Source organism: Phalaenopsis equestris, unplaced genomic scaffold, assembly GCF_001263595.1.
Source record: "Phalaenopsis equestris unplaced genomic scaffold, ASM126359v1 Scaffold000002, whole genome shotgun sequence".
Classification (NCBI taxonomy): Eukaryota; Viridiplantae; Streptophyta; class Magnoliopsida; order Asparagales; family Orchidaceae; genus Phalaenopsis; species Phalaenopsis equestris.
Genome location: NW_018164444.1, coordinates 61446414 through 61457379, shown reverse-complemented (window position 1 = coordinate 61457379; position 10966 = coordinate 61446414). Strand labels below are relative to the sequence as shown.

At 30.1% G+C, this 10966-nt stretch overlaps 1 protein-coding gene across 2 annotated transcripts; it reads right to left on the bottom strand.

Annotated features, from left to right (window-relative positions):
* Positions 1-3999: 3999 nt before the first annotated feature.
* Positions 4000-6805, bottom strand: LOC110017994 (autophagy-related protein 8f). Of its 2 annotated transcripts, none has more exons than XM_020715197.1 (6): positions 6667-6805; positions 6395-6449; positions 6233-6288; positions 4855-4907; positions 4358-4476; positions 4000-4252 (listed from the first exon to the last, which is right to left on the bottom strand). In XM_020715197.1, exons 2-6 carry the CDS (start codon positions 6429-6431, stop codon positions 4143-4145), a joined length of 375 nt encoding a protein of 124 aa, XP_020570856.1. In that variant the 5' UTR covers positions 6432-6449; positions 6667-6805; the 3' UTR covers positions 4000-4142. The 2 variants fall into 2 exon arrangements, with proteins under 2 accessions (XP_020570856.1, XP_020570857.1); XM_020715198.1 differs by lacking the exon at positions 6667-6805 and adding an exon at positions 6574-6592.
* Positions 6806-10966: the final 4161 nt, after the last annotated feature.

The following is a 10966-nucleotide window of genomic DNA, read 5'->3' as shown; positions in this document are numbered from 1 at the left end:
TTGACATTTTGATTGTACTTCTATTTAATATTTTTATTCCTTCTATTATCTTATTATTTTTTATATGCAGTAATTAATTATTTTTTCTTTGGTATAGATAGCTTTGGGAAGTAGTTATGATCTCCCTTGTTATGAAAAAAAAAACGACAATAAAGTGAAAAAATTGGATCGAAAAATTGCAAACTAGAAAGTAAAATACAGATTTACGTGGTTCGGTTGGGTTGTCTGCATCCACGGAGTTGCAGAGGATTTTATTACTTCGAGAAATTCAACGATCGAGCGTCTCGACGTTTACAAGAAATCTTCTTTTCTCTCTATTTCTCTCTCTCTTCCTTTCTCTCTCTTAGCTCTCAAGAAGACTTGGCTTAGCACTTATGACAGGCTAAAAGAGGCTATTTATAGAAAACGGGACAGAGGTAGGTGGGAGAGAGGTAGATGAGACGCGGTAGGTGAAGGAGGTAAGTCACAGGCTTCATATATTTAACACTCCCTCCCTTAACTTTCGATTGAAGAAAAGTACAACTCCATCACAAGGCATCATATAGATAAGTACTATTATCTTAGTGATAACCACGACCTTTGTTCCCTTTGATCTCTCCACACGGGCTTTCACTCAGACATCGTCACCACCTAACCACACCCTATTGCCTCTTATCATACCACAATCAACACCTAAATTTCATGTAGGTGCATGTCCTATTTCTGCAAATCCTGACACTTTAAGTTGCACATGACGCACATTCAATCTAGACCCATCGGAAATACATAGGTAATCTATATTATAAAAATAAAATTTCATTGAATACTTTTTTTATAAAACTAATAATATCTTCATACTTCAAATTTTATCAATCTTGCAGGTTTTTCATATTGTAGGGACATCATACGGAGCAAATTTGATGATTGGTACTTATCATGGATGGATATCCCGATTGAAGTATGCATGGAATATGTGATTTCAAAAGTTTTAGGCAAACCCTAATTTGTAAAATTATGTTATATAATTATATCCATATAAAATATTAACATTCATATATAGAAGTAGTTCTCCTGGTTGTCTGAGCATCATGCACATATTAGGAGAAGATTTTAGTCTAGAGGTGGAGCTCGTATGTGCGATATGCTCATTGAGATATGCAAGACTGGCCAACACCCTCTAAGGCTCGAGGAGGGCATGTGCATCCATTTTTGTAGAGCCCAGAACTCACATGACTATGCTAGGAAGAGTTAGCAAATGAAGTAAAACTAGGCTTCAAATTATGGGGGCATGGTTGCCTCCCAACACATTGGAGATACACTCCCAAATATGTAGTACATGAGGAGGATTATAAGAGTTATTTTATCTATTAAATCTTAGTAGATAATAATTATTTATTAACTTTTTTTATCTTAATAGACATTGTAACTTGGATGAGAGCCCACTATCATTGAGCTACACGCTCATACCCATCAACATCAGTCAGACTATTAGTGGATTGATATTAAATCTTAAACAATACATGTAAGTGGCTAGGGTAAGTTTGATATCATTGAAATTATTTCAAAATTTAATTTTGCTTAACCATCCTTTGCATTCTTTTGTAGGACGAGTACAAGCGATTGAAAGAGGTTCATAGTCAACACCCAAGAGGTGTTCCTATCCCTTGTTGTGATTAGTTGGACTATGAAATTAAGAGAAAAGTTGTTGGGGGTAAACAAAGAAGGAAGGATTGATGGCTTGGGGTTGCAGGGACACGTGTACGAAACATATCTCTCATTTATTGGACAGAACAGTACATCTATCTATGAAGTCAATGAAATTTGTAGGGTGGTCTCTTTATAATCTACATGTATAGAAACCCGAGTTGCCACTCAACTTGCTTAGATGGATTCAAGAATGAAGATAAAAATTGTGGCGGTGTGATGTGAGGCATGTCGAAGAGAGAAGCAGTCTATGGAGGTGGATTATGATTTTTTTTAATTTCATTTCTTCTTTTAGGACATTTCCGTACTAGTTATGTATTGGTTATCATAAAAATTATTTCTTTTTCCATTACATTACACATTTTGATGGCATTTATTTTTAATTGTGCTTATCATCATGTGATTCTTGTTTACTAGCTAGTTGGATAGGTAAAGTAGATTGCATGATATTAATTTCATATATTCTTATAATTTTATTACAGGTGTGAAAATTCTAATGAAACAAATGAGTTTCTTTATTTTTTTTAGGTGTAGTTTGCTTATAGCCAACCACTGATTTTTTGGGCGGCTATCAACATCCAAAAAGCTAACAGATATTGCCTGTCAATATCTAAACCTATGCCAAACTGAAGTTTCTCGCTATAGTTGAACCAAAGGAGCAAGTCTCCGTTACAAACCGTAATGATCGGCAATAACCATTCGAAATACCTTCATAAAAAAGACATGTTTGAAGGTCGTCTAAATTGACTTTTTCACCAACAAAAAAGTGATAGCCCTCTTCCGTCTGATGGTCGTTACTTTTTTTCAATAACGTGTGACAATACCATTACTTTCGATAGGTTGAGGCCATCGAAAAATTGACAAAATTCCTATAGTGAAACTTATTTGAACTTAGATCTAATCATCATTGGGTGTGTATTGTCATTATGTTTAGTTAATTATATGTTTTTTTAAATCAAAACTGAAATGATCTTAAACTTTAATATTAAAATTATCATTCAAAATATATTGAGTTCTGTACCTAATCATATGGATATTTTGGTGATTATCACAGATCTCATAATTTTTTATGTATTTACATATCAAATACCTAAATTTTGAATTTTATATTTTGTTGAACCCAGATTTATCCTTAAATCACACCCAAGAAAAAAGACTAGAGAGAGAGAGAGAGAGAGGAAAGGCACGACCAATGAGATGATGAGAAAGCTAAATGAGGATATAACGAAGAATGAGTCTTACAATGGATTGATGATAAATGCTCCCTCTTTTTAATAGTTGGCTTTTATAAAATGACATATTTTGATCTATTTTACACTAGTTCTTTAAGTGTATACATTTCAATTATTAATAATCCCACCCCTGCCGTAACTTTGGGCTTCATCTTTTAGCGATGGGTTTTACTTATTTAATTGATGCGATGATTAAATGTATTTAAGAAAATAACTGAAATATTGTTGGTGTCAAGTGAGTGGTTCAACCAAATTAATTCCACTTAGTTCATATTCATTACAATTTGAAGGGTTGTTAAGGACATGTGGGCCAGTCGAGGAAATTATTATTATTTTTATCTTAATTCATTAAGATAAGCCTATGCTCCATTAAAATAAACATAAGAACATAATCAATTATTAGCAAATCAAATCATTTAAATATTTATTAAAATAAGTAATAATTGTATAGCTAGAAATAAACGTATAATAAAACCAATTAAAGTTAAATTAATTTAAAATTAAAAATTTTAACACTCATAAATCAAATGCACCTAACATGATGATTAAACATAAAACATATAACTAAATTTTTGAAGATGATATTAAGGAAAATTTGATATAATTTTTTCCAAAAAAGATAATCATGATTTCTGAATAAAATTGTCCTTCAAAAACATACTTTGGGCCTCTTTGAGTTGCTTTTTATTATTCTTTTTTTCATTTAAGAGAAGTTTTTTAATATACATTATTAAATTTGTTTAGATAAAAAATTTAGTTTCATAAACACCCAAAATAATTTATAAATATTTTTAATATTTTTAAAAATAATTTTTTTTTTCAAAATGTCAAATATATTGTATTTAAAATTAAAATATAAATAAAAATAATAAAAAAGAAAAACTGACTCCAGATAACCTCTTAATTTTTTCAAAGCTCCCATTTTCAATGTTTGTAGAACAATATTTTCTGAAAATCCATTGACATGTAGAAAGCGCCTAAAATTGATAACACTACCTTAAAATGCAAATTTCGTAGAAAAAACTTCATTAAGAGCTTATAACTTCAATTGGCTCCATAAACGAACCACAATGACTATCACAAATAACACCAAGATCAACAGAAGATCTGATTAATCATCACATATGTTTCGAACAGAAACAGCAACCCAATTAAATTATTTACAGAACAGTAAAACTTATAACTTGCGGGCAGCAGAGTAAATATAAACTTCTACTGGCATCTTATCTAATGAAGGTTTGAAGTGCGAATACCAAATGTATTCTCTCCGCTGTAAGTGACATAAAGAAATCCATCTTCATCTTTCTTTTCTTCATAAATTTTTGACATAATAGAGCCTGAAAAAGTCAGCCCCAAAAAAGAAGAGAAACAAACAAAGCAGGCATTGTTAACTTTCTTCTAAAACGAACTTTTTTAAGTTTTTAATGGAGGAAGACAAATACCTGTTGGTGGAAGCACGTTGTCTACAAATATAAAAATGGCCTTCTCTGCACTCAATTTGATTCTCTTACGAATCACGTAAACAAACTGCCCTACTGTCAGGTCTGCTGGAACCAAATATCTGCAGATCCAGATGGACATTAGTAATCAAATCCAACATGCCAAAATCTTTTGCCGAAATTAACGTGGTTCAAATTCAACTGAGAATAGTTATTATAGTTACAAGCACATTTCTGTACTGAATGACATGATTGATGATAAATTGAGTAAGCTGGAATTGATCATTGATATTAAAGACTAACGACAAACAAATAAAAAAGAACTTCATTCTTGATTCATAGACATACAAATTCATGGATTGAAAAATCAAGCTAATTAATAACTTTTGTTTCCATAAGAACCTTTGCAAGTTTAACTCTGCTGTACAAGCTTATGCACAACTTTGTAAATAACTGATTTATGAATCCAAAAACAAGTTGATGGTAGAATGAGGACTTACTTCTTCTTGTCAATGGTGGTTATATCACTTCTCTCAGCCTTCTCCACAATTACCTTTAGGAAATAAACAAAGTTTAGAAAGCATAAGCCCTTTTAAAAATACAACCAACCAAAGCAAGCAATAGCCCTCATCAATCAGAATTGAGATAAATTAGTAGCAAATAACCACTTCAGTCCGGCAAAAAAATTCAATCGACTTATTGAAGTAACAGTACACCAATGCTAAATGATAAATATTAACAAGAGATAATATACAATATTTGTTTCCTTCCATGTTTTCTAGCTTATATGTCTGACTAATAATCAATGTGCGAAAGTTTTCTACGCAAAATTAAGAGTACATCAAAATAGAAACCAAAAATAAATGTCATGGATTTATGTCCTGGATAAATTGGTTAATTGTTCATCCACTGCAAAAAAAGACTTCAAGTAGCAACCCACGAAATTAAGCATGGAGTAAAAACATCTTTTGCAACAGAGAGAACAATCCAATTCGGGAAAAATAATAAAGAACACATAGGATTTGCAATTCTTTAGTTGGGGGATTTAGATAAATAGCACATAATTCTTGGGGATTTGCAGATCTAGCACTTAACTCTTTCTATTTACTTACATAACACCCTAGTGTCTAAATCAAATAAAAACATACACGAAAAGATGAACATCATTTTGTCAAGTTAATTCTAGAAAAATTTTCTGTGATTCAAGATTATGGTGCTATATAAATAAACATAAAAACTTAGGAATTAGATAAGTAAATATGTAAGAATTCAATGGTATGTATGCAAATTAGTCTTTTTAATTATTAGATTTGCACTCCATAGATTTTGTGTGTTTCCTAAACAGATGAAACTATAGTATTGACCTGGATGCAGAGCCAAGGCTCAAGATTAGTTGACGTTCTTCGATGTTAAAATATGAAATCAAATCACTAATATTGTCATACAGATGGTATATAACTTGTCACCACAAGTTCCCTGCACAAATCAAAATTAGATACCTACACTTTTTAGAAAAGTAAAGTAGCTAAAAATAAATACAAAATAATCCCAAAAATTTAGCAAACAAACAGAGAATATTTGCCAACAATTTACAAAGTAGTACCATTACAGTTTTAACAGATGCAAATAACAAAAAAAAAAAAAAATCAAAGTTGACTAATGTAATCCATAAATATAATTGAGCCAGAAACTTGCCTCCACGATGAAGACAAGAAATCATCTAACCAAAACTTAAAACCATCCTCTAATCATATAGAATTGAACTACCAATCTTAAGCTGGACAGAAATAAGAATAAAAATAAATCCTCGCAGATGTGAAGCTCTACAGCCTGAATCTGCTCAGATATATCAAATTAATCTAGAAAAGAGAACCTCACCGGAATTCTATCCGGGTACTTTTCCCTAATTCTAGCAGCCTCTGCCCTTCTCTTCTCTGTACAACACAAAGAGAGGTCATCAATCAAAACAATCATCCTCCGATCATCCAATAAATGAAAAAACAAACAAAACACAAAGAAAGCGATGCAGATTTGGCGAACCAAAGTCATGAGCCAGCTTGAACGAACTATTCGCCATCTTTCTTGTAAATCTCCTCTGCATAAAACAACATTATTCGATTCACATATTTCAAACCCTCGAAAAAATCCAACAACTCACAAATCAAAACCACAAAATAAAAAAAAGGCTTATAAATCGAAATCAGAGGCTTCAAGTTGACCAAAAGAACTGCAAGCGAGTTATAGAGAAGAAACCAAGAAGACTGGATAAGAAAGAAGAGCAAAAGGTACAAATCTTGCAGATAAAAACGTACAAAGAGAATAAAACAGTGGAACGAGGCGATCGATCCGGCGGAGAGCAAGATCGAGAATGTAGGCGAAGCGGAAAACGATTCCGCGACGCTGCCTTTACTTGTGCAGAAGCTTCAAGGAGCACATGAATCAATTAAAGAGTATTTACACAAAATTCATATGCACGTAATCCTCCTTTTTGTTATTTTACTGTTAATTACATATCTAAATTTCATTAAAGTATATGCTTGGTTGTTATTTTACTGTTTATTACATATCTAAATTTCATTAAAGTATATGCTTGGAAATAAATTTTTGTCTTAATTAAATTAATATTAATAATATTTTTATATGATTTAAGAAGTTAAGTGTTATATAGTATATATAAAATTTTTAAATATTTTATGGGTAATTTTATAATATATATTAATAAAAAAATGCTCGAATTCAAATTATCTTATGTCTGCATCTTAAGAATAATATATGAATTTATAATATAAGTCTTATAGTCGTTGTATTCATGAGGTTGTGGCGTATATTTTGAATTTCACCTAACCTCACCCTATTTGTATCCTATGTTATAATTGTGTTGCATCTCTCTTGAATCCTTAGCTATATATAGGATCATAAAGTGCTCTATAATATATACTTAAAATAATAATAATATGTAATATTTTACTTTCTATCCCATATGTTTTTTCATGGGTTGTATGTCTTACAATGGATGATCGACATGGCTCATTTTACATTCATCATTCTAAAAATTTAGTTTGACAACAAAATTAAAATATTTAGATTAAACAATGCTAAAGAATTTATTCTTATTAATTTTTTTCCATGATCACAATGTTGTTCATCAATACTTGTGTGTTGAACGAACCCAAAATGACCAACATTTATTAAACATGCAAGGGCAGAATCAAGAATTTATCTCAATTTTGAAGTGAATGCATTATGATTGCCTCTTTTTAATTAATGGAATAGCTTCATCACTCTTTCAAAACAAATCATTATAAGAGCTTTTACAAAATACCATATGATTACTACCATTTGTGTCTTCGAATCACATGCACATGCTTCTACCTTAATTAGTCAATGAACAAAATTTTGCCCACAAGCTTATACTAATGTTTTGCTTTGGTAACCTCAAGGTATAAAGCTATACAAATTATATGATATTCAAATTAAGCAGACATTTATATCATGTGATATTGCTTTCCACAAAGATCACTTCCCTTTCCACTCAATTAAAACCTTACACCTCATGGCTCATCCATTTTCTGATTAGGTCATCCCTAAGTCCAAAAAAATAAAACCCTCAGTCACACAATTCCACTCAACAAAACACGATTAGTTGAAGTACAAAATGAAGACTCTCCACATGAGGCAATACCATTACATATACCTATTGGAAACTAAACTCGTAAATAAACTAGAATGCTAAAACTCCCTCATACTTATGTGATTTTCACTACTATATTCTTCAAAACTCTAAGTGGCATCTAAACAACACATTGAAATGTGAATCAACATTAAACACCCCATTTCACATCATATTTCATAAGACTTCGTATCTTCAATCCATAAAGTTTCACAATTATTGTCTATAGCAATTTTGCACCATAATCTTACCATCAAGGTGCTTGCAATATTGCTTGACAAAAAGCAATAAAAGCCGAATACGTTTAAACATAACTAAATTTGGTTTGTTGCTTGACTGCCACCCAAAAAAGTGACCTATTAAATGCAAGTGGGCATATTAAATCAAATATAGTCATAATAATGTTAGTAGATATAAAGTTCAATTAGTTGCGAAGGGTTACTCAAAATAAGGTGTGGATTCCTTTTAAATATTCTCATCAATCGTCATAATGGCTATAGTTAAAATGTGTCTTGCTCCAATAGAATGTAACAAATGGATAATCAATTAAACGATGTTATGCCTTACTACATAGATATTTATTTTAGGAAATATAATGGGATTTGCTGCCTGTTTACAAAGTTAAGGGGGGAGACGTCTAACGAAAAGCATAAACTTGTATACATAAATCATTAAATGTCTTCAACGGTACCCTAAACTATTGCAAATTTAATTCATTTAGTTTACATAATCCACATTAAACTATTCTTCATTTACTAAATGAAACATTTCTAACTTTATTATTCTTTTAGTCTATTTCAACTGTATCGGTATCATAGAACCCAACAACTCATCGTAGTAATTCCTTAATGACTTTTTTACGTCATTGGTTCAATCATGAAAGAATTGGTAATACTTTGTTTGTTGCATTTTATCATACAACTTTTGTAAGCCACGACTTACCTTGGGTGCAAGCTTGTTAGGACACGCATGGACCCAATTAATTAACTCAATGTTGAAGATGGGGAGTCTCTACTATGCACATCCAGATATTGATGATCGATCAGATGTCTTATCTACCTTGTCATACCTAGACTCAACATTACCTTTTTGTGCACATATTTTTTCAGTTCATGACTCAACCCGGAACTCCACAATTAGTGGTTTTCCATTGAGTTTTATGCTACCTCAAATCTACACGTAGATAAGAACTTTTATTATCAACTAATTCTTGTTGATAATTGAAATTCCTTTTTGGTACTAATTGGGGGGTTTTTGATGTGCACAAGACGATCCATCATTAAGTTCTACATTTTCTTGGAGGATTCTCCACTCTTGTAAGAAAATAAAGCAAAATATAGTCTCCAAGTCATTAGTTGAAGGTAATTGTAAATTGTTAGCGACCAACGTCAGTGAGATAACATGGCTAAGGCAACCATTGAAAAACTTCCATATTCAAAGCTCTACTTTGGATCTTTTCCTCTGTGATAATCAAGAAACCATACACATCTCCGCCAATCCTACCTTTCATGAATAAACTAAGCATATAGAGATTATTTGCTACTTTGTTCATAATAAAGTTACATATAATTACGTTAAAATAATGACATTCTGAACTGAATACAAGCTTTTTGATATATATGTAACAAAGCTCTTCCACCCTATTTACACTTCTAAGAAAGATGATTGTGAAAAATTTTTACAACCCATTTTAAGGGGGATTATTATAATATGAGCATCATAGCTTTGTTTGAATAGTTACTGCATATGTTTCTTATTTCTTCTAGCTATACCTTATTGGTATCTTATGATACCCTCTATGTAGCCCCTCTCTCTAAATTTTAGCTATAAATAAGACTAGAAAGTGTTATATAACATATACATAAAAGAATGCTAAAATACAATCCAACTTTGCCTTTTTAGTTTTATTTTGTGTGATACAATATGCTTCTATGTTTTCTAGAAAAAAGTGATCATCTATTACTTACCAATAATAAAACTACAAATACTTTCTTAGAATATGAGACTTATTTTATAAGAAAAATTATTTGTTTTTTAATTGAAACATTAATTTATGATTTTTTTTGTTATAACATAAAATTTAATGTTTTTAATGTTTTAGTCCAATGGATTGAACATTATAGGGGTTTAAATTTGATTTATTAAGATTAATCTAAGAATATATTTTCATATTTTTAGTGAAACAAGCTAAAATTTATGGTATTAATATATATGTGCTAGATAAATTTTAAGCTTAATCATATCTTTTAAAATATTGTAATTAAAGTTACTATTATTAACATATTTTACATAAAAATAACTTTAGTCTTATTTTTTTCAAATTGTAATAATTTTTTTTATGGATGCACGTATATTGTTGTAATTCAAAACAATTTAAAAAATTTTAAACATAAATTATTAAGAAAATATCACTAAATAACTTTTTTAATTCTTGATTATTGTTAAAAACATGTTTATAACATATTTTTCAAAAATGGTTATCAACTCATATTTTGATTAAAAATGTGCTTAAATTTTTCATGCACTTATTTTTAACAACAATAATTGCTCTCTTATAAATATACTATTAGAAAAAGAAACTAAAACAAAAGATATTTAAGAGAGGATCACATTTATTTTATATTTTATTTTATTTTACTTTTGCTTTGATCTAAAAAACAGGTTTGACATTTTTAATTAATATATGAAATAAAATAAAATCACTCAAAACATCTAAAAAATCTCTTAATTTTTCTTAGAAATAAAAATTTAATATATATAATGAATGCACTAAACAAACATGCTTTCAAAAACAAAAGTAAAAGCAAAAAAATAAAATCTATGCCAAACAAATATGCATTTAAATAAATCAAATGTTTCCTAAAACTATCATAAATCTCAATTTTTTTTTTTTTAAAAGTGCTAGCCATAAAACTCTCTCTCTCTCTCTCTCTCTCTCTCTC